Source organism: Perca fluviatilis, chromosome 10 (genome assembly GCF_010015445.1).
Source record: "Perca fluviatilis chromosome 10, GENO_Pfluv_1.0, whole genome shotgun sequence".
Taxonomy (NCBI): Eukaryota; Metazoa; Chordata; class Actinopteri; order Perciformes; family Percidae; genus Perca; species Perca fluviatilis.
This window is the reverse complement of record NC_053121.1, coordinates 32,511,192-32,536,296: the sequence shown is the minus strand read 5'-3', so window position 1 is coordinate 32,536,296 and position 25,105 is coordinate 32,511,192. Positions and strand designations below refer to the sequence as shown.

At 40.8% G+C, this 25,105-nt stretch overlaps 1 protein-coding gene across 1 annotated transcript in view; it reads right to left on the bottom strand.

Moving 5' to 3' along the window:
- LOC120566761 (protocadherin Fat 4) overlaps positions 1-25,105 on the bottom strand; it is a 106,290-nt gene that overhangs the window by 34,132 nt on the left and 47,053 nt on the right. Inside the window, exons 2-6 of the mRNA XM_039813386.1 lie at positions 16,767-16,898; positions 10,597-10,858; positions 9,495-9,845; positions 5,613-6,535; positions 3,747-3,921 (exon numbers count right to left, since the gene is read on the bottom strand). Coding sequence (XP_039669320.1) covers positions 3,747-3,921; positions 5,613-6,535; positions 9,495-9,845; positions 10,597-10,858; positions 16,767-16,898 — 1,843 coding nt within the window. The remainder of the gene's footprint in view (positions 1-3,746; positions 3,922-5,612; positions 6,536-9,494; positions 9,846-10,596; positions 10,859-16,766; positions 16,899-25,105) is intronic.

The window sequence follows — 25,105 nt, the reverse complement described above, 5'->3', positions numbered from 1 at the left end:
GAGACTTTGATTTATCCTCAGGTTACATTTCATTTCTTGTTCTTGTTCAAAATTTGATGACAAGAGATTGACAGATCATTATTCAATTAATCAAGTCAGGGGGAAAAAAAAAAAAAAAAGACTGGAGGGTTTATACACCAGATTCATGGGAGCCATTTAAGAGAATAAAGGATCCTGCTTTTATGTAGGGATGGTCATTAAAATTCTTTATCTGCTAAGCGGTCGTTTAGCGCCCCAAAACTTCCCCTCACCCACCAGCCAAAAGGCCATATACAAACAGCGTGGCACTATGGAGCGATGTGCTGGAGGGATGTGAAAGACATGGGATTTCTATGCGACCGTATCCGCCATAATAGGCATGGGCCAAGGGATTTACTGTGCCTTCCCTTTAATAAATGTGACCAAACATGGTGCATGTAAATACACCCCGAGGACGCTCTCACCACCACACGCAGACAGACTCACACAAACTCAAAGGCAATAGCCATAATACACAAATACAAATGCACACACTCACACAAATACAAATGTATAAACGCACATAAAAAGCAAAGAATACAAGCATGTGCATACAACCGTGCCCGAACATACAAACTAGTTTCAATTTAATCTAAATTTTCCAATCGATTTTGGTCACTTTTAACTCAGTTTCTTTTATACAACATCTCAGGCTTTTTCAACCAAAGGATGTTGAGCTGAGAGCACTTACTTCCAAAATGATCTTTGATGTTAAAATCCAAGAGAGGCACAGAACAGGAAGTGTGAAAATAAATAATAAAATCCTTAAAACCTAAATAAAATCATTACAAACTAACCCATAAATAGAATAGATAATTATCCATATAAAAAATAAAAATAAACACAACAATAACAAACATCTAATTGATGCCTCGGGAAACTTTTCTTGGTGATGAGCAGGGATCGGAATGGGCGGGGAAAGGGGACTGAGTACCCAGGGCCCTCATGTGAGGAGGGCCCAAAAAGATACTAGAATGAATAGCTGTGGATGCGGGCAGGGGCCCATAGAAAATGCCTTTCTACAGGGCCCAGAATTCTCTGCTACGCCCCTGGTGATGAGTCCTTAATAACTTTGCACCGTAGATAAACCCTGACCCCTAAAAGTCCCTATTGCTTTCCAAGACTGCTCCATCATAGGAGAACTATTTAAAAAAAAAGCTTCTGGCAAAAGTATTTGCTTACTGAGAACATAGTTTACACAGAAACAGGTGAGCCCAGCCAGTAATGATATGATGTAAAGTACTTCAATTTATGTACACTGAAAAGAAGACAATTTAGAAAATGGAAAGAAAGAATGCTATCAAACTGCGGTGCTTTTGGCACTCGGCTGCAAACACATACACAACACAACACCAGCTGCCAGATAAATAAAAATATATTTTCTTCAACCACAGATGCCCACTTAAAGCTATTCCATAAACACTGAGTGGCAAAAGTATGTTACTGTTTGGCTCTGCTGGAAATCTTATTGTTTCACATGCTTCCACGGGGGCATAACTTTTGTGTTGCTAAGCAGCGGCTTACAAATCTGATCTGCCTGCAGCTGATCCCAGATGTTGGCCCGGCGTTAAGATCAGCCATGGACCCTGCAGCCCCTAATGTCTCCCGCTTTCTGCACCACTTGTTAACTCAGAAATGCTGCAAACAACTTTCCATAAACATGGAAATTAGAGGGTGAGAGAGACAGAGAGAGATAGAGAGAGAGATAGAGAGAGAGAGAGAGAGAGAGAGAGAGAGAGAGAGAGAGAGAGAAAAAGGAAACAGAAATATCGCAGTTCTGATCTTAAAGTTTCCTCTCAACAAGATGCCTTGTAAAACACCTTTAAGCAGCTTGTAAGGATGCCACATTTTAGGTGGCTATGCACGGATTTTCAAATAATAACGCCTGCCAAATTCTGCTGCTCTCACGGGCCAGAACACATTATGTGAACCAGCGCTTTTGTTTCAGATTTCAGTCAGCACAGCAGGCAAAAGCTCTGTTCAGGCTACGATTAATGACTTTACCTTCACTGAAATGACTGAAACATGTCACAGGAGGATGGACAACCATAGCACAATAAACAGGCACACAGCCCTGCCCGAATATGGGGAAGTCCGTCTTTGATTCATTCACAAAATAAGTTTACAACAGCTGAGAACTTAGAGCACATTTGGCTCATCGTAAGTCATGTTGCACTTTAAAAAACACAATCCTATTCTGCTCATGATAAATTGTTTGCACAGTGGCTGCTGCAGTACTACCAAATATGACAGAATACAACATACAGTACAGCTTAAGTCCTTGTCTGACAGAATAATACTTTCATACTGAAGTCTTCGGGTGATAAATCCTCCTGATTTTTTTCTCTCTCTGTTACACAGTGTTTCGATGTCGAACTAGTCAAATATGGCAGTGCAGGAAGATAAAGGCAGACGTTAACTTGTTAAGATGAATGTCTGTGGTTGAAAATGGGTCATGGTAGACAGCAGACTTGGAGACATGTCTGCACCATCCACCTTCAACATTTCCTGCCAGATAGCGCCTGGGAGAACCATTTCCCCCCACTGTCTCAGCCGAGGCCTCAAAAATGTGAGAAAACGCTGCTGGGCAATTTGGCCTGTACTATGATTATGGTTTTTTTGATATTTTGATATTCTACCCCAAATCCCTGTTTCTGCCTCCTACCAACATTGTACTGAAAAGTCCTATCTAAATATTTTGGAATTGTTGTCAGGGTACTAAATATGGACTCCCTGTGAAGCGTACGAAAAGGAATCGAATCCTAATTAGTATGTTCGCTTGTTGGGCAACTATGTCCATGTGGCACAAACCTCTGAGGAGTATGTGAAGCAAGAAAATCTTAACAAAGCATGAAGAAAAAATACACTTCTTTTTGTTAGTTTGGCTTCTGAAAACGTGATGCTGTTGCACAGTTTTTTTTTTAATTAATGTACCTTTTTTATAAACAAGACACTTTATTTAACATTGTCTCAATTCTCACCAAAGCCTGTGCACAGTCAAAAATACACAGCGTTATGAATGCTCACATGGTCAGTCCAGGAATGAAACAGAACCACCCTCAGACCATGACGGCCGTGCCAGAGCAGCTCGGGGAAACATATACTTAAATGGGATACCATGTGATTTGGCTGCAAAGGGGATACGCATGTACTCCTTTAACTACACATTAACTGGCCTCTATGCAATAACAAGTTAACCTTTTATCTGGCTATAACAAGCTCTACCGCTGTATCCAAATAAACAGAGAATGCTGTTCAATCGAACCCGCTGAAAGGACTTCTTAGGGGAATAAGTCAAAAAACACCCACTATTTTGCAAGCTAAAAACTCCCGAATGTTTAGGTTATTGTGCCACACAAAAGGAGCACTGTGCACACTGTGAAATCAAAATGCTGTTTGTTGACATTGCTGTTAGTTTATGAAAATATTCTTTTTCAGCTTGGTTTTGGCAGGCTGATTACAAAATGTCTTGCTTTACTAAAGTTCAACAATGTCCATGTAAGGCCATATTACGCGGTGCTCAATCAATCCTCACCAGATCGTCATGAAAAGTTGAACAAGTAGAATGTGGTGCGAGTTCAGACATAAACAACTGGTTTTTGGAACTCTATAAACTGAAACACAATACTGCAAGGCCAGCATAAAATCATCTTTTACTACAAAACGGTCAAACATTTCAAGATGCTATCAGCCGCACCCACAGCTCAAAACTTCCACTGCAGTCTTACCTGAGTCGGTGGCTGAGACCAGCAGGATGTATTTCCCCTGGGCTTCGCGGTCCAGAGTCTGGGTCAGGCTCAGCTGACCGCTGGAGGACAGGCTAAACGCGCCCTCGCCATTCCCACCACTGAGCATGTAGCTTAGCTGGCCGTTGGCACCTTGGTCGTCGTCTCTGGCAACAACCTGGCAAACACAGAAACAAGCTTCTTTTGAGATTCTGGAAATCAAACGTCTTTATCTTCTTGTACAAGAAACGTGTTTTTCATTTCCAACAGAAGAACAGAACAGTTTGTCTGGAATAAACAGAAGAACTGGGGAGCTGTAATAGCATGGCAGCAGTGGTGGGAAGTAACATGTACTATACAATTCTGAGGTACTTTTACTTCTGTGTTTCAATTAAAAAATAGCAAAAAAAGAAAATACAACAAGACTATGTAACCTTTGAAAGAAGACAAACATTCTTCTTCTTACATACTGAATGTTAAATCCTTCCGCAATAAAACATACTCTTGCTCACTTCAGCATCCTTACTGTACTTGGGTCTGTTATGACCAGTAGTTTATGTTGGATAACGTTGGCTAATGTTGGCAAACTACACATTGCCGTTAAATGGACATTACTGAGTCAGGTTGGTGACTGTATCATTGTTCGCTACTTGGGAAATGTGAGCGCTATTCAGCAAAGGTTCCATATTCTCACTTTAAGTAAAGTACCTCAAAATTCTTTTGGTACAGGTCCTCTTGAGTCAATATATGTATTAACTTTATATCACTGGAGACACAAATGTGCCTTTGGGTTGTATAAATTGACTTAACTTGACATTTCAGTGGATTAGCTGACAAGTGATCTCTGAAAAGAGGAGTGCAGAAACACCAGCGCAATGGCCTATAAGTGCCATACTCACCAAATCAAAAAATCTCATTCTTTCAGTTTTCTAGCAGTTTCACTGTTCATTTTCTCTTTCTGGATGTTTTTTAGTGGAGCATTAATATGTTGCTCAATTTACACAACCAAACATAGCTGGCAGTAACCATGCTGAGACTTTCCACTGAAGCAGCTAAGGGGTTAATTACTATCACGGTGCTAGGCGGCACCTTGGAGGTAATTGTTGAGGGAAGGAAGATCATTACTTATTCACTTTGTCTAATCAGACTTTCCCAGGTAATCGACAAAAACAGTGAGAATGAAACTATTAGTGAGTCTGACTTTTCCCCTCGTGCTGCAGCATTAAACTACCACATTTCACCGCTGTGCCCAAATGCATTGTGGGCCCTCCCTGCCGTGCATGCCGCAGACAGGCACAGCCAGCACAGATGTGTGTTCTTGTGTGTCAAAAACCCACTATGTCTGGACCCCTTCCCACCACATAACTGTACCCTCATTTCCTCACAAGGTACACAAGCGAGAGAAAATGGAATTGTGCCGTCACTGGAAATCAGTCCTTCCCCTCCATTTTTTATAAATGGCTCATTTAGTCATCAGGGTGGTTGGGATGTTAATTGCCTTGTCATGCAATTTAGCCCAGTTTCATATTTCGGTGAAATCCTATAAAGCCTTAATTGTGCGGAGCAAATTGCAGTCATATATCACTTCTATATCATTTCAGTCACATATTTGCCATGATATTTAGCAAAATAAGTCCACCATGGTAAGTGGTTTAGTGCCCTGATACAGCTCACATACCTGCACTTATTAAGTTAGTATTACTCCAAATTAGTTTAAGGCATTAGCTTATTTAAGGTCTTAGAACTGTCATTCAGAATTCTGCCTTCTTTAAACTGAGGACGTCCTGTCTCTGAATGTTAATGATGTCCTAACTGCTTAAATTTAAATTAATGGCTTGACAAAAAGAAGAAAAAAAACAACATACTGACCTGCAGGATGTTTTTTGGTAGGTTCTCCAAGTTCTCCTGAACATTGACAGTGTAAGGTGAGAGCTCAAACACAGGTGAGCAGTCATTGACGTCCAACAACACAATGTTGACGGTTGCGTGGTCCACCCTGGGGCTGCTGCCTCGGTCGGCGGCTTGGACCACCAGTGAATAGGATGAACACGCCTCCCGGTCCAGCTGCTTGGCCACCGAAATCGCCCCTGTAACCGAATCTATCCTGAAATCAGAGTTGGTGTTGCCTCCTGAGATAGAAAATCGGATCTGCCCATTGGTGCCTTCATCTGCATCGCTGGCGAACACCTGGATGACATCAGTCCCAGTCAAGGTGTTCTCCTCGATCTCGATGTCGTAGATATTCTGCGAGAAGCTCGGCGTGTTGTCGTTGACGTCCAGTATCATCATAGTCACATCCATCGTTGAAGACAGACGGGGTTCCCCTTTATCTGTAGCTACGACTGTGAGGGTGTAGTTGGAAAGCTCCTCGCGGTCCAGTTCCCCAACCAACCTGACGTCTCCGTCGATTGTACCGATGCTGAACTTGTTACCGAAAGGTCCTTTGAGGGAGTACTCGACGTAGCTGTTGGGTCCACTGTCGGCGTCTGTGGCATGGGCAGTGAACACGACCGTGTCCACCGGCGTGTTCTCCTGGATGTAGGTCATCCTCTGAGAGGTGAAGGCTGGCGGGCAGTCGTTGACGTCCAGAAGAATGATGGACACCTGGGCAGTACTGGTGAAGCGGGTCATGGGAGGAGGAGCCAGGTCGTTGACTGTGATCACCAGGTTGTAGAAGGATTGGATTTCTCTGTCCAAGGCCTTCTTGCTTTGGAGGACTCCTTCCTTGCTGATGACAAAGTGGCCCTGGGGATCGCCAGATGCAATTCTGTAGATGAGCTGAGCATTCTGGCCTGGAAAACACGCCAAGAGGGAATCAGAAGGCAATAATAATTCAAAGTTAGATTTCTTTTACAGTGACGTTTTAAAGCTGTACATTGGGTAACTACAAAACATTTTGATCTTCAGCAGCCTTTCTGTTTAGTAAACTGTTGGGCTGCAACTGATTAGTTTCATTTTGGACTAATTTGCCAATCATTTTGTCAATTATTCTTTCAATAGTTTTGTCTATAAAGCATCAGAAATTAGCAAAAGATGTCTGTTAGAATTTCTCACAGCCCAAGGTGACATCTTCAAATGTCTTGCTCTGTCTGACTAGCCATACCATTCTATATACTATATATAACTATGTCCATTTACCATCATGCATGACAAATAAAAGCATAAAATCCTTATTCCTAAGACGTTTTGTATTGTTGCTTTAAAAAATGACAAAACGATTATTTGATTTTAAAAATAGTTGTCAATAAATTTTCTGTCAATCAACTAATCTTTGCAGCTCTAGTAAACTGAACGTGGCATCTTCAGATGAGAAACACACACACATGTCAGCCTAAAGTGCTTCAGAACAAAATGTGCTATAACAAAGACACAGCAGATGTACTCTCTAAGATTTTAAATTACATTTGTATTTTGCTCCCAAGGTTAAATGTGTTAATTTCCCTAAGTGGAGAATTGACAAACCTGGCACCAAAATTTAATTTGGGCTAATAGAAGGAATCTGTGGTAGGGCAGGAATTAAGTGGGATGGTCTTTCCTGTTAAATCTCCTATTTTATACAATCAGACAGAGAGTTTGGGTGTATTTTAACTACAAACCTTGTCTGTAATCTACAAGAAACAATTTACTGCAGTATGACCCTGAATTAAAAAATAGCCAGATAACAAACAGACAGTAGAGGTTGAATGTTGGTATTTTTGAGTAGCATCCATTGTTCCAGATGAGATTGTTAAATATGATGTATGTGTGTGTGTATGTGTGTGTGTGTGTGTGTGTGTGTGTGTGTGTATGTGTGTGTGTGTGTGTGAATTAGGCACTTATAGGGGTTATCTACATCAATTTCCACAAATTGTTCATGTGCAGCAGCTGGAGCTCTCTGGCTGCTACTCTTGTCCTCCAAGTAGACGATCCATTCATGTAGCATGACGGATTGCTATCAAAAAAGAAACAGCACTGCAAACTACTTCCGAAACTGATAGTGCTGTTGTGCCATTTTTGAAAATCCCTCACAAATGAAACATTTATTCAAATGAGACAGCTACAGTGTGACTGAGTGGATCGAAGCAGTAAACTATCTATCCTTGAAATCGGGCCTAATCCGCAGCACTGGAACTGGGGGTTAAAATGATCTTAAATTGAGCGTCTGTAATTCAACTCAACGGGGTATTCATGTGGAAAGCGCCGGCACCTTCCCACACTCCAGAGTGTATTTACAGTACACAAGTAATCCCTTATCAAAAGCTTGAGTGCTACTTCCATTTGAGTTTAGGCTACGCCATCTACAGACAAAGTCTCGGGGTCGGGGGTCAGGGGCTTAGGAAGTGCTAACAATGGCGTTTTATTTTGACAGTGGAAAGCTGCAACTATACGGTATATCTGAAGAGGACGACGCGGTCAGATTATGTGGACAGTGGAGAAAGAAGCCAGACTCTGGTTGAGAACTAGGCAGCGTATTTCCCAGGAATGTAGGTCACAATAACCACATTAGGTCTGGGTGAAGCGGTAATTACAGCGGAGGAGAGTAGCGGTGACTGTTCAAATACCACACGGCACTTCACATACACGAAACCCACCACCTGAAACGCAGAAATAACTCAGGCCACTTAATCATACGGTGAAGACGTATTTCATCAAGTCATTCATGCACGACGCAAAAATAAAAACAAAAAATAAAATGTAGGTTTGAGAGCTTCTGTGTAACCAACTGTCATAACAAAATGACAGGCCTACATTAAATTAATCTTCTATGGCTAACTCACACTTGATTTACACAGTAGGAGAGTACATTACCGCTAAAAACATTCTCAAAGAACTGTTTTCTTTAAATATTCTGACACCTCTGGGCTATTGGAACAGAGTTTAACTTGATTTAACTAAAAAAAAAAATCTATATTTTTCTTTCACTAATCCAATGTATCCTGATTTGGCAGTGTTGCCAAATGTTTCTAAATATAGCATGATGATATAAAAAAAAAAAAAAATCTCACCTGAAACCTTGTATGGAGTCAAATCAAGTCAAGATTTGTTGTTTTGTTTCTGATTTTGTCTGACAATAGTGATGTTTAATGATTGTCAATTTGTCAACTAACGTTACAATTAAATAACATATTTCGACAATATTAAAACATCAAGTTGCAAAAAGATTAATGAGTACATGACTAACAGCAGGTACTTTTCTGATAAAATGCTATTGTTACACAAATGATAAAAAAAAAAAAAATCAAATAAGCTATAAGCAATTCAATAGTGGAATATTGCACCTTGTATATATTTATTGACTGTATATTTAAAAGAGCTGGATCTACAGTACATATCAGTTTTTTACGTATACCTACATATATTAGCATATGTGTGAGCACCAAAAAGAAACAGCAGTTAATGTTTTACAGGCTGCACTTACATTTGACACATTTGACATCTTTTAAGTTTTTTTTTTATATGTTTTTATTCTAACTTCTTTCTTGGTTTTCAGTTAAGTTTAGTTTTCAAAATCTGTTATCTTGAAATTATGCTTCATGTCATTTCTCAAAAAATACCCAGCCAAATAACGATGTATAAATAAACAATGTTTGACGGATCCCTGCCAAACATATTTCTTTGGGTTATGTTAATTATGTTAATTACGTTCAAAGCAAATATGGTCCATTTCATTCATTAGCTCTGGTATTATTAATAGTATTGTCGGCTTTAATATTTATCTTCCTTTTAATTCCATCAAGTTCCATGTAAGTTTCCCACATGTACTGTACATACCATCATCAGCATCACTGGCCCCAACAGTGACAATACTGGATCCAGGCGGCAGACTCTCCGAGACAGACGTGCTGTACACGCTGGTGTTGAAGATGGGCGGGTTGTCATTCACATCCAGGACGTTGAAATACACTCGGACTATGCTGGCCTGCCCCCCGCCGTCCCGGGCCTTTGCTGTCAGAATGTAGTACTGCTGAGTCTCGTAGTCCAGAGGACGCGTCACGTTGAAAACCCCCGTCACTGGGTTCAGGAGGAAGGTCTCGTCCTCGTCCTCGTCCTCCAGCGAGTAGGTGACCTCTCCGTTTACCCCTGAGTCAGAGTCGCTGGCCAGGATCGCCGCCACGATGGAGCCTGCGAGAGTCAGACGGGTTGTAACACAGAGGCGAGAAGTTAGACTTTACTGCCCTATAGAAAAAAATGACTTTAATATATCTACAGGGGGTTATTAGGGCTGTTTATTAATACCAGTGACTCAGTGATCACTCTGCCAGCTTCGCTTTTTTAACTCACTTGGCATGTTACTGTTTTGGAACCAAAACTCTTCCAATCATTGGCATTAAACTGAAGACGTAGGGATGGAGATAATGCTATACCAGCTAATAATAAAGTGTTTTTATTAGTACTTTACATAATCATATCTTAATTACATCCCCAATTGACATTCTTCTTTCATTTCCAAACTCATTTTTGTATCTTTTTTATGAATAAAGTGGTGAGAGTAAAAAAGGAGCTGTGCCAGACAGTTGTCAGTATTGTTGTAAATCCTGCTGGTTGCTGATAGATTTCCATATAAATCAGATATCAGTTACTGTCCCTTTGACCTATTAAACTCTTAATTTCCCCCTTAAGGAAGATACAGAGGATTTGGGAGAGCTACAACAGTCATATAAAAATGTTCTTATAAAAAATCCTCTTATAAATTGCCACAAAGAAGCTGCTCCAAATAATTTGAGGCTCTTGATGACCTTAACAGAGTTTGGTTTAAGGGCTTTTGCAGAAGACAAAACATTGCCTGTCTGAGTTTACAATGTCTACATTCTTTGCGTGTTAGTGTGTTTTAGGTTGTAATTGGATGCTTCATAAGGTGACACGGAGACCTTACCTGGTGCCATGTCTTCGGGGATATCAAACGAATACGTTGCCCGGGAGAACTTGGGCGTGTGGTCGTTGACGTCTTTGACGGTGATGTTCAGCCTCATGTCGGACGACTGTTTTCCATCGTCTGCGCGCACCAGAAGGGAATATTTTGAACGACGCTCCCGATCCAGCTTCTTGGTGGCGATCAGATCACCAGACTCAGGGTCAATCCGAAAGCTGTCGTCTGCCCCACTGATGATGGTGTACGTCACAAGAGCATTGGGACCCTGAGGCGAAGAAAGAAAAATGGAATATTATAGCTTGTAACTGATCGCAGCTATATAGTAACCTGAACTCAACTGAATTTGCATAATTAAATCGGCATGTTTAAGCCAACGAAACCATGAACTTAAATAGAATTGTGGAATCAACTTTTGTGTTTACATCTTCATTGTTTCAAAAGAATTTAAGCTCATTGCAGGCTACAAACCAAAAACCAAATTTGAAGTCAATATTTGCTATGTTTTCTAGAGCATTGTTCCAACTCTTTCTCAGGGTTCAGAGCCAAACAGGGGCCAGTAAGTGAGATGTACTTTGCTGGAGCATCGTGATTACAAGTATCAAAGCAACTCTATCTGGTAGGAAATCCCTTTACCACACGTTAGCGTGTCACGTCTCCACATGAAACTACCTACTTGTCTAGCATGAATGAAACCCTTCTTCACGTAGACCATCCATAAAGGAAAGGCTTGTGGTTTCAAAGAGACCATGCTACAGATCGCAAATCAAGACAGAGACATCAACAGAAGATGGAGAAAACGGATGTAGAGTTATTATACCCAGCTGACCTGCACAAACATGAGACAAACTCCAAACTTCATGCATGTCTTTGATCGAAAAAGAAAACACCCTGCACAAGCACCCTGCGTTAACAAGAGAATGTTGAAGAATCACTGGTGAAACATCAACTCTGAGATAAAAACTGAAAGGAAAAAAGAGAGGAAACTTTATTAATGTCATTAGAAATATAATAAATCTCCATCTTACCAAATCAATTATCAAGTCCTAAAAGTCTTGTTTTCTTTAAAAAAACATATCTCAGTGCAGTAACATTATTTTGTTATAGTTTCCAAATAAAAATCAACGTGGATTCTTCAACTGAGAATTTGAAGAAATTGAAAGTGTCAGTATCTCGAATGAAGACAGTTTAAGGTGAATTGCTGCACAAGCATAATGAAAAAAGTTCTTGATTCGACAAAATTCTTCACAAAATTGGACTTGTTTGGGGCAGGGGTTAAGATTATGCCACTGAAATTGTTTGATTTCTTTGGTAGTTTAAAAAAATATATATATATTTTTGCAGTGCAGCAACTCAAAACACCGAGGCCACTTTAACCTCTGACATCTGTCAAAAACACAAACTACTTTTTTCACATATGAATCACATAATCTAAAATAAAATGTATCATTCGTATGGCCTATCGTGAAAAGGACAGGTCACAATAGACAGAGAAAAAGAAGCAGAAGCTGAATGGCAATGTTCTAGTGAGACTCCCTCTCAGTCTTTGAACTTTTGGGGGCTATAGTGTTCCTCTATAAATGCAACTAATAGATCCTCTGTTACCTTGGACAAGTACAAGCGCCATGACGCATGTGATAGCTATAGCAAGAGTTTTTGGAACAGGAGAGGAGGACTGAATGTAATAGGACAACTGAATGAGCCTGACGACAGAGCCTGACATTTATATTTTTGCCGGGGACAATAAGAGATCAGACAACTGTATCACTGTGTGTCTTCTGCCAAAAAGAAAAAGCAACATCAAAAAGCTACAGCTATTCAGTGAGATGAAGCTCTGGTTACAGCCGGTTAAGAGCTAAGCTAAAAGAGACTCTTTCAGCTATGTCTGATGTTTGTGTGGTTCTTTTTGATCCTGCCGGGGCAATGGAAAGGCTTATATAGAGAGGCGTTGCATTAAGCGGTTGCTCTATCTGCATGTCGACACATTTACTGCCTTGATGGACAATGGTGCTCACATAACAAACTATATTTTACATAAACGGTGTGCATGCAGTAATGTTGAAGGGTAACATTAGCACTCTGTGTCTCACTTCTCACTTAATCTGTAGCTTGCAGGCATGCATTTGCTAAGCACGCAAGTTACATATTCAACCCCTCCTGAACATTTGAGCACTTTTACTTTGGGAACACAAGTGCTGCTATTTTTTGGCATTAGCATTAAGTTCAACTTTTGACAACTCCCTGTTGTCGCGTTGCTTGTCGCTGCTTAGCATCTTTTCCTCTCTGATGCTAGTGCCTCCCTGTGTAAAAGGTTTCAGATGAAAATGACAGACATTTCTCTGCTTCTTGACGCACCAAATTTATTTCGTTGTCCACTGCTGTGAGTTGAACTTAGATTGTTTTGCCCCAAAGTGTTCTTTTTGAAAATAACCACACGGTATGAAATGGCAAAAGTCTAATTTATAAGCAATAAGTAATAATTTAGCACGCTGATAGATAAAAAGTGATAATAAGTAAAAAAAAAAAACTATTTAAGGAGTAAATATTTCATTATTTTACACATTTTGGTGATTGAAGAGAACATAATGAAAATATGTTGTCTGTCACAAAGACAAATTACATATTTTCTTTGCCTTTTATCTTTAAGTGCATAAGACTTTGTGCATAAATATTAATGCTCCAAAAAGTCTAGACAATGTGGTTGTTTGCCAGAAGTTTTAGATGGAGTTAATATCGTAAGGCCAAGTTCATGACTTGCTCTTATCTCTTTCCCGTGGCCTGTTTTATGACGGATAAAACCTCCGTCTTCTTGACCCTGTCTCTCATTGCATTACCAGAGACCTGGTCAGCGATCCAGGCCCAGTAAAAAAAAAATGAGGGAGACGAGGAGGACGGAGCGAGGCTCCAATCATTTAAGGACCCTGCTGTCATCAATCAGTAGCTCCAGATCTGGCAATCCCATCAGCCACCTGGGCTGCAGTCCGGAACCCAACACCCGCGGTTCGCCAATTAATTTTCTAATAGGGTTCAAAGGCAGATCGAGGGAGGTGGGAGAGGCCGACCACGGGGTCCATCTAGGCCACGGTCCAACACTCACACACCTATACAAATTATGAACACAGGCATGCATTTATACACATAAACATATCTACACTCTCATGTGTAGTGCACTAATCCCTCTCTATTTCTTTACTAAACTAGCTTAAGTAATTAAGATTGTAAACACATTCATACACTTACACACTGGTTGCTCTCTTGACCTTAACTCAAGAGTTTGACTAGTTTACAGCTTTGGTTGTTGGGCGGCGTGAGTGTACCAGAGCGTACCAGACTGGAGCAGAAGGAAACTCATTTAGCAGATGAGTGGTTTTTGGGAGCAAGCTGTTTCTACGAGAAGTGAGAGGTGCGAAGCGAGACAGCGCCGGCAGGGATAGTGAGCTTCCTGTATGCAACAGCAACGAGCACGCAAGCCAACCATAATACAGACTCATGAAAAACAAGCTACAGTATATGTTGTCACTGAGAGCTCAGACATAAAGCCCTTAAAAAGGTAGAGATGGACCAACCGGCTGCACCGCTGCTTTGTAAATCTGTTTTCAACACATTCATAACTGCAAAAAGTGTCTAGAAATATGCGTGCGGTGGGTGTGTAAGCCTCTGGAACACATTACTGTTAATTTTGAGGCTATGCTTACTTTCAGAGACCTCTCCTAAAACAGCCATTGTTATGTTTTTTACCTGTAACATATTTTCCACATAAGGTCAGAATTCTATAAAAGTCTTTCCAAAAGCACAAAAGGCAGCATTTTTCGTTCAAATGAGGTGAGAAACATTTTCAGAGAGGCCAAGCCTGCAATTAGAAAAAAAGAGCGAAGTTCTATATTGATTTTTTTTTTCAACCCTACTGCAACCTCTTCCTTCTTTTTGGGGTGGAAATGGGTGTAGCGAAAAACGGATGCGTAGAAACAGCATATTTAATACCCTCACACATGAATCCCACATGTAGCACTGTTAAATTGGATGGGGTCATTACGATGTCTGAATTCAGCATGTCAGCTGGCCAAAAGCTTGCACTCTTGGCTACTCTGCACTGGCTCACACATGTGGCTTTCTCAACAAGGGCTCCAATGCGTTCCGTACGCGTAACTTAAGTTTCCTGCGTAAGGATGTGGGCAAAGACTTGGCTGGCCTCATATCTGGCTCCAAGTGAGAGCTGGAATCAAGCACAGGCTTTTATTTAAGCAACCTAGTCATGGCAGCAATGAAGTTTGGAGTAAACATCTCTAGAATCTGTAATTCCAAAATAAAGGCTTCTCTACACTTTCTTCCAGTGTCTCTATGTTTTCCTTTTTCATTTGAATCCCTGCCTGGAAGCAAAATGTGGCTTCTCTTGAATTAAGTTCTTTTAATTGATCATTTGGGAAGACTTATATGCACACGTAAAAATGAATACTTAATTATCTCCAAATTACTTAAAGCCTAAAGTTTTACCTTACGGCTCAGGCTAATACTGAGAAGTGAGGAAAAAGTGAACAACTGCACAGTTTGATTTCAATACCATATGCTTACAAGATCAAAGCTGTGACTACTTTGGCGCTAAAAAAAGAAAATAATCAAATAAAGTCTTTAAAATCCCCCTACTGAAAAGACTGACCTGCTTCCAGGTCTGAGATTTACAGTCAATATAGTATTCTGACAAAAGGAATGGCCAGAAGTGAGATTATGTACGACTTTTCTCACATTCAGAGCGAAGAGAAGGGGGTGAGGCAACAGCTGTGCAATAAAAGACGTGTGGCCTCATAAGTTAGCATTAAATTTGAGTCCATATTCTCTCCTTTTAATCTCTCTCCCCTCTATGGCCTGACTTTTTCCATTCACTTCAACTGTGTCCTTTGGCTTGGGTGGGGGACCGCAGACCTTGGAGATGCCGGCAGGGCCTACGTTTCGCTCACTGCAGGATTTAATGTCCATATCCTGCCTAAAGCAGCTAAAGATGGAGCTTTTAACTAATTGAGAGTGATCTTGGTGATGTAATGTGAACTATAGGGGCCGCAGAGGGACTATCAGAGCGACAGGCCGAAAAATCTATCGCTGGCCGTTCTCCTACAGGCTCTGTGACCCTAGTGGCCTCCACGTGTCTCAGATAACGTCAACACATGAGACAGAGAGGAAAATTCTGTGTATGTGTGTGTCTAGAAGAGAAAATGTATAAAGACAGAATTATTCAAAGTGGTCTATGTGTTTGTGTTGCTGTGTGTGGGTGAAGGAAGCACAATCCTTCTTGATATTTGTTGTCCACCAAATAGTCTATATTGACGATATTCCACTTCTGGGATTGTTTAGGTGCTGCATTTTCTCCCGGATGTCCCTCTTTTTAGGCTGGATGTCAATCAGCTTCTTCTTTCTTTGTGTTGGCATTCTATGCTCCCGTCGATTTCTGAGGACTATGGTTAACTGCTCCTCAGATCTCGGCAGGGTAAATCCAGACATCGAGCTAGATTATCTGCCCAATCTGAGTTTTCTTTTGCACGACTAAGACAACTTTTGAATGTAAACATGTTCCACCAAAACAAGTTCCGTCCTGAAGCTATTTTGCAGAGGCACCGTCCTTGTGTCTGGGGCTTAACGCTGCCCAAGACGGTTGTTATTGGTTTAAAGAAATGCCAATAAACCAGAGCATGTTTTTCTCCCATCCCGGAATGCTGTGTGGACTAGCCAGAACCAGCGCTGTGGAGGAAGGTCTGGCAATGTGAGACTATCCAACTAATAACTATCACCTCTAAAACTCCTCCTATGCCTCCCCTTCTCTATGAAATACCCACAATGGACAACTTATTATTGTTCTATCTATTGCTCATATGCACACTACCTTGGTCTTAATATAGTTTTAATGGCTTTTCTGCCCTGAATATTTCCAATATTTTTAGTGATGAAAATGGTCCAACATAAAGATACTAAATGTCGACTTAGGTTCATTTCATTATTGACAGCTGCATTGGCCTCAAAATCTCATTTGAATGTATAGTGGTTTCTACACTGTAGGAACAAAAATTTAGAGCATATTTTCAATTCAAATTACTCCCAGGATATCTATTTTGAAAGCAGTGGAGTGGAAAACGGGCACAGAAAAGTTCAAAAACATTGTCAGACAGAATAGAAACTGGGGGAGCCATTACCTTGTCTGCATCCGTGGCTGTTAACTGCATTATCTTGAAGCCATCTCCAACGTTCTCCTCAATGGTCACATCAAGAATATCATTAGGGAAAACAGGCGGGTTGTCATTGATGTCCTGCAGCGTGATCTCCACCTGCAGAGGAAGAATAAACACCACAGTTTCTGTTAAAGCTTTGCCAAATTCTGCTTGCTACAACTGTTAAGATTGCTGCAAAAAAGAAGAAGAAAAAAAAAAACGTGTCCATCTTCTTGGATTTCAGATGATGAAGAAGCTGCACAAGAAGGGGAAAGTTATTCTCTGACTCCAGAGAGACTGGAGAGGAAAAGCTGTGAAATGATGAAGTGTAGTATATTGACTTGAAAGGTCAAAAACTAAGCAGACTGAATTATTGTTTTTTCCAAATATCATGTGGGCTATTTAGATTTAATAGCAGAAAAAGTCTGCCCTTCAAAGCCAAACCCAGCTACATATCCGGTCAACATTGCATTAAGACCAGAAACCTTTAACATCTGTTTTGCTATATAAAAATATTACAACATTTGAACATTTTTGGGAAAACAGCATGTAAAATTCGCAAAAAGATTGAGAAGAGAGGTCAAACCCAAACAGAAAGGGTTAGACTCTGGCTAGTTACAGCTAGCTAGTGAGATAGCAAATATACCAACTTTTACCTGTAATTGAATAATCAAAGTTGATTCTTCAACACCTTAGTAATTAAGTTTGTTTTACCACATAAACAAAGCAGTGACTACATGTAATTATAATGGAGAGAAAAAAGAAGTAATACCAGATAAATGAGTCCTACTACCTGGCCTAGCTTAGCAGAGTAGCAGCAATGCTAACTGTAACGCTAATCATTGTAGCCTCTGTCTCCACTACGGCTAGTTAAGGCTAGCTGGTGATTATACATCCATGAGCTGGTGAGATAGCCTTAGCTAAATCTAATTTACCCACTTTTTCCTACCTGCTTCCACATTTGGATGCTCCAACTTGAGTTTGTTAAACCACATGAATCAGGCAGTAGCTAAATGTAATTTTAATGGGAAAGTAACATTAGAAAAACTAAAAGGTAGGGAACTAGCCTAGCTTAGCGGAGTAGCAGTCACTCCCATCTCTGTCTCAACTCAATTGAATTCATGTGATTTATGGTGGTTAAGCTGCCTTTAAATCACATGTCTAAACTTATTTAATTACAGATTAATTTATTAAACTAGCTCATTATAGAAGAAAGTCAAAGAAGAAACAAGAACACTTGTTTGTTGACATTAGTAGTACTGTAGTACAAAAAGGAGTACCGCTCCAGATACAATACCCACATGCTTAACTAACAAAAACTAACATATCTAGAGAACTGCATTGTGGGTAGAACTCATACCCCACTGTACAATCTACAAATTGACTTGAGGCTCTTTTCCATAGAGACTTACAATGAGTGTAACTGTAGAGCAAACTAACTGTAGCTCAGGGATTTTAACTTTCATGTCTTAGATACCAAAATAAACACACATTACTGTAGACCACAGACCCCCCATGTGCATAAACCTTGTCCCATATAGTGAGACTTGTTCTGATAACCTAAATGTATTACAGACGCAGCAGTGGCAGGAGTGAAACCTATGATTAGATCAGTTGTTTACATAAATTATGTGATTTCAAGTAAATCAAATTGACATTTAACTTTTCCTCATTTTACAAAAAAGATCCCGTGAGCTCACTTAAGGATCCCCAACGGTTCTTTCACCACACTTGGAGAACCCTTCATCACCATTCTGGTTTGCTGAAATACAACAAGGCCAAAGTATGTGGACACCTAGCCACCTTTAGCAGGAGAGAAGCAGTTAACCAAGCTGAGCAATGCAAATGTCTGAGGGTAAGTGGATACCCTGGAGACAGTGAGAGTGAGACATTTATGGTTTCAGATGTTCTGTGTCTAGTGTGGCGATATTACAATTTCACTCAATCCCACAACCTAAACTGCGATCCCTTCCACCTCATCCACTAACCCAAATTTCAAAGCCAGTAAACACGGCTCGCTTTTGAATCATAACAGACATTTTGCTGCACATTCTCTGTTTATTGACTCTATAAATATGGAAAAGCCGTGTTTAAATTCTCCAGTGATAGGATCTCCATTAATGTTGACAGTGATTATGGTAATTATTGTGCCATGCATCACAAGATGCCCCAACCTCTCTTTCACAACCCGCTGAAACACACACACAGATGAGATGAAATAGGAAATTGGAAAAGAACAGTTGTCAAAAGTCCACAATGGGTGCAGCTTTTTGAGGCAACAAGAGTTTCCCAGCAGGCATTTATAGAGCAGACAATAGGCCTCAAGGCCGTACAACCACAAAGGTGGGGGGTCAGATACAGCAGCCTATTCATACCCAGCTATTGACAGGAAAAGCAGACTTCATGTCCCACAAATCTGCTTTGCAACCAACAGTAGCAGGAAACTCTTCATAAAAGCTGCCACAGACTCCTTTTGGAAAAAGCTCAGTTCATTAAAGATGACCCAGAACAAAAAGCTTGAGGGAGACATAGCTAAAATGGTGTCAGAGTCTGGCTGAATAAAACATGCTCCTTGCTGTTTACTGCTATGACACTGACTGCAGCAAGGCAAGTCTGCAAATCTCATCAATTAAAACCCATTCATCCGATCTGCTTGTGCCAGGATGAGTACGTTGTCCACTTGTTGAACCGACTCTGAGTTGGTGTCTGCATGAGTGGAGATAATTACAGAAGAACAGGACAGGTTACGTACTGGGCACCAGCTATGCAAAAGTCGTATTTAACAAGCCACAATGACAGCGGCTTCTCGACTCAACTTGCGCCTGAGCCGAGGGACCGGGGCAGAGTCAACAAACAATGAATATTTATCTCCCGCCCTGTGTGTCCCCTTGATGTGTAAATAATGCAAGGCCCACTTCTGAGGAGTGAACTAATTAGGGTAGAAGTGCAGTTTTGAGAAATAATTATGCCTCACGCTTCCAGTTTGCATTACCCAGGCTCCCACGGGACAGGAATATATCAAAGAGCTTTGGTGAAAAATTCATTGGAGGAAGAGGAAGCAAGGTCAAGAGGGGGGGGGGGAGGATGAGAGAAGCAGGAAGAGAGGTTTTGTTCCCTCTACCTGGCTGCGGTGGACCCAGAAGCCCCGGCCGAGGCAGGTGAAACACATTAGTTTACAAGGTAAAAGATTGTGTTTCACGAACTACTGTTTCAAGTTGCAGGTGCTGCTAACTGGCTGCCAGGGTTTTATTATTTATGGGGAGGTATGAATGATTCACGCGTCAAGTGGTTCCTGAGCGCTGTCGATTATGAGACCTAAAGTGATGGAAGGTATTTGTCCAAGAGGTTGAGACTGGAGCTCATACTCAGCAGTGATAAATTAATCTTGTCACAAAATTCCCAGAGCTTATATGATATATGCAGAACTGACAGGTGGGATTTAGATGTCTGAGTTTATGTTATGTAATCTAGTCTCCTTTATCACTCATAGAGTTTAAATTTAAAGGCTCACTTCATCCATATTACAGAAATACACATTTTCCCACTAACCTCTAGTAGTATCTATGTAGATAGTTTCGTTTTCTGCAATTTCTGTGGTGTCCCCAATATAAATGGGAAGAATGGATTTGTAATGTGCTCAAAGCAGGAGAAAATACCATCTAAAAAATTCACTGGAACTTCCAACCAAAGAAATTGTCCATATGAAAGCTGTTGAGGGAAATATCCGTGGATTATGACCAAAGAGTAATCAAAACATTGATTCTGGAAAGACAATATGCTGTTGAGTTTTTTTTTAAATGTCTTTTTTAATGCTAGGAGGAGCACAAATGAAATTCTATTAAACTCCAATGTACTTGGGTGGAGGCAGAAGTTTCAAAAGAGTATCGGCACAAAATACCAAAACTTTCTGCGTGGCTAGGGCTAGTTGAGAAATTACTATGTATGTTTTTGTCATTTGGGTGAACTAACCATTAGAAAGTATCAAAGTGTTGCTGCATCATTCATTTTGTATTACTGACAGCCCACATCTAACCATCTTTAAAATGACTTGCTTGTGGAAGCAAAGCAGACATCAAAGTACAGACATTTACCTCAAGAGTAACAGAATACACCAAAAATACTTCTTCCATCCCACCACGCTGCAATTTCGAAGTGAGAAGAAACAATTCTGGTTACAGCTGAAGGTAAAAGCATCACCTGCAGAGCAAACAACCGTTGCCATTTTTTCCCCCACATCTAAAAAGTGGAAGTAGCACAGGCTTTCATATGTTTCCACCTTAAAACGTCTCATACTTGCAGTTATGCCAAGACCTCTGCAGACAGACAGAGAGGGGGAGAAGTCACTGCAGGAGCAAACAATCTATTATTTGAGCACAATCCCATGTAGGCTGCACATATTTTGTCAGTTACCTACTCAGTTATTTCCAATAACCAGTAGAGGGGTCTGATTAATTAAGTGAAGAATGGTTTGTATTACAGATGAGTAACACAGTGCATGCTTGCTCCATTGAACACCATGAACGTCTGAGTGAAAAGGTTGAAATTCACATCATTAGCACATAGGCTACATTTCTTCCAAAGCAGAAAAAAAGTGAACTCTAGTGCAACTGATGCAACAGTTGGCCTGTAAATGTTGAGCTCATCTGATCATAAAAATTGGAGCAGGGCGCGCCTGCTGCAGGAAACAATCATTTCAAAATGTTTAAATGTCTCCTTATATGCTGTTGACGACTCTGGGTCAAGGGTTGGGGGAAGCACCGACTTCCAGCACTCGTTACACTTGGCCTCTGAGATTGAACGATTCCACTTTGCATCATCCACTTTTCACTGATGTGCACATGAGCCCGAGTTGGACCTAGTTTGTCAAAAAACCTGGGATCACAAAGCAATTCCAAATATAACACTTCATCATGGAGCCAGAGCCAGAATCATGTGCTGTTAAAAGAAATTAGTCAGGCTTTGGCGCAGTATAAAAAGCTAAATGGCGCAAAGGAATTTTTGCAATGCCATAAAAGACGGTCTTTGAAACGTGCTGATTCCACGACGTATGATGAATAAATAACCAAATCTAATCCAGTCTGAGGTATATTATATATATTGTTTACAATGACATGATGGTTATCTAAGGTTACATTGGTCTAATGCCTCAGCTGGGGCCTTGTGTAATGTGAGGACCGTGACCGAGTCGAAGGCTGGTACAGCTTGGGCTGGTTAGCAGAGTATTCCAACAGAAGCAAAAAAATACAAATGCTCCAATTGGCGTGCTTCTCCAAAGGAGCATTGATGTCATTTCTGGGCCTTCTCATATGCAGACGGAGAGGTTATATCCATTCCAACCGCTGACTGTGAAAACTTTGAAGAACCACTCCCAAGCAGGTCAGTAAGAACGTTGCATAATTCCCACAACTGCTTTAACAAAGTATTTAACTCCAAGAGGTTTTTTAACCAACTGCCTGCACATTGAGAAATCATACTATCCCCAAAGTTCCTGCTCTATTTAAGAGCCACCATATTGGACAGAGGAATCTGTCATTCTCTCAACTTTGAAAAGGGATTACCGACCGACGTAGAAAAAGCCCAGGCCTAGGTCTGTGTTTGCCTTGCTTAAGCTGAAAACCGTATGGCATGATCCAAGCACATCTGATGAATGCTCTGCTATGTAAGAGGAATTGTGAAGTGCGTGATAAAACGCCACATTCAACATAAATAATTCCCTGCAATGCCGGAGATATGCAGACAAAGACCATCATTATTTCACTTCATCTTCACTTCCTTCTCTACCTCTCCTTGTGGTTGTTTCAACTGTTTAGATAGAATGTCATAAACTCTTGGCTCCAGATTTATGGGAAGTTAAAGAACGTATGGGTTCTGTGGGTCAAAAGTGCCACCTCAGCTCTGCCTTTTAACGACAAAAGAAACACAACTAAAAGAATTAAGACAAGGTCAAACCGTACGGTTTCTTTAACACGTGTACAATCGCAACAGGCTCGATCTGTCAAACAAATGCCTGCAAAGTCATTCATCATCCAACCACAGTCATCAGGCTCTGCAAAGTGCAAGCGCGCTCTGGAGACTGGAATTTGAGCGTGCCGGAGATGGGACTGTGCCCGGGAAAAATCAGACAAAGCTGGACGTCAGCCAAACCTCAACGCACTGTGCAGGAGAGAAGTCAGGATACGATCATATCCCCCTCAAGTTCCCCCAAAATCTTCTGCAGTCCCACGGAAAGAAAAAAACAGAGCTCAAGTGAGTAAGAGAAAGAGACAGACAAAACAAAACAGGGCAGCCTGCAAACCATCACAAAGCACCTTGGCCTTATATAACCAACAAGGGGAGAGAGAGGAGAGACAATGTCGGACAAGTGGTTTTAATAAAGGGGATCACGGTCCTCTCGGCGGACCACTTCACCAACTGTTAAAAGATTGTTTGTCTACAGCAGGCCCCTTCAAGCCCCCTGCAAACCCTTGCCAAGCAAGATTCCCTCTGAGCATTTCGGGTGAGACACATAATCCAACAGAACGAATAACCCACCAGGTCATCTGGACCAGTCTATTGTTTCACAGAGATTCTGGGTTTGCTGACATCTCTGCACACAGGAGAGTGGAAACAAATCGTGATGGATTGCCATTTATAATGGTCCCGTATCCGGCCATGAGCGGTGCAAACTGGGGTTCTTCTTCACTATAAACAGCCATAACTCTTTCCCCCTCATTCGTACCTGAGAGAGTTAGATGGAAAGTTTAATTAGACCTTGTGCAAGATCAGAGTAGAGCTAATGGAGGCGAGACAAGATTTAGCTCTCCTTGAAGCCGGAGCACAATTCAAAGCCATCACCGAAATTACCATAGCCTATTAAATGCTCCGTGTTCTGTATCCCTGGATTAGGAGGTTAGCAGAACATCAAAACAAGCATTTTCTCCTTGTGAGATGAAAGATAAAAAACAAAATAATTAGGCTATTTGTGAAAAGTATGCTTTGAAGATGTGAGGAAAGAAATTTTTTTTCTTCTTTTTTATCAGTTATCTGTCTTTTTTAAGGACTTCTTTAAAAAATGGAAGGAGACCAAAACTGGAGTCAGTCGTCTGTCCGTATCCATGTTGGTGCCACTGACTCTGTGTGAGTCTACAGCCTTATCACTGCGCTCTCTCCACAATTACCTCCAATTACGGCATTCAAACCATGCCGACCATGGAAAGGAGAGAAACTGAGAAACACAACACTTTGAAATTAGATAAAAATAGATTTTAAACCATTTCTGGTACTGAAAAGCTACAGATTTGATCGCTCGATGGTGTTTTAAGCCCCCAACGTCTCCTTCCAGGCAGCGCTGCGACCGTTGACTTCAAGGCACCTAACCCTAACCTCAACCCTAACCCTAACCATAACCATTGCCTAATCCTAGTGCCTTCCAGGCAGCGCTGCCTGGAAGGAGACGTTAAAATGCCGATAAATGATTTGATCGATATTGCCATTTTTTGAGACTTCACACTGTTGCTCCTCTACATTTCAAACCAAAATATTATACTTTTTATTTTGTTTCCTACTTCTGATGGCTATATTTACCACTTACTTTGCTAAAAAACATAAGATAAGCTCATTTGCAATTTCCAGATAACAATATCTTTTCAAGAGCTGCCTTGTGTCAAACTTGACGACAACGCATTTTTACAAAGGACAGGAGGTACTGTAGGAGGATGTTTTCCAGCATGTAATCCTTCAACTGATATCAAAGGAAGGAATATCCCCAAAATTGGAGATACAAGCTTAAGCTTTCATCCGACAGCTGCAATATAACTCATTGCTACAGTTTAAACTTTCCGAGAGTATAATGAAGTAGTCAGACTCAGCGCCACCTGGACCACTTACAAAAAAGAAATATATATATAGCTTACAGGTTAATACATCAATATTTAACACACTGAGAGGAACACTGAGTAGGTATATTTCACTGTTGGATCATATTTGTAATGGAGTACTTTTCCCGATGCATTATCTATGTACTTAAATAAGAGATCTGAGTATTTCTTAAAGCCAAAAAAAACCCGTAATATTATTGTATACTTTTGATGCAAATTTAATGTGATTCGTCTGAAGCCATCACAAATATATATAAGACGGGGAGATTGTTTCAAATGGCCCAATATGTACTCTCAGGCTTTGCATCAGTGGAATTTGAACAGATAAATGCTAGATCTAAGTGATATCAGGCATCTTCCTCTAAAGCCAATGTTTCTTTCCAAGACTTCTGGAAGGGTTGCGAGAGGCTTTAAAAGACTATTATGGCATCTATTTCATAGTTGCTGTCAACCAATGATAAATGTATG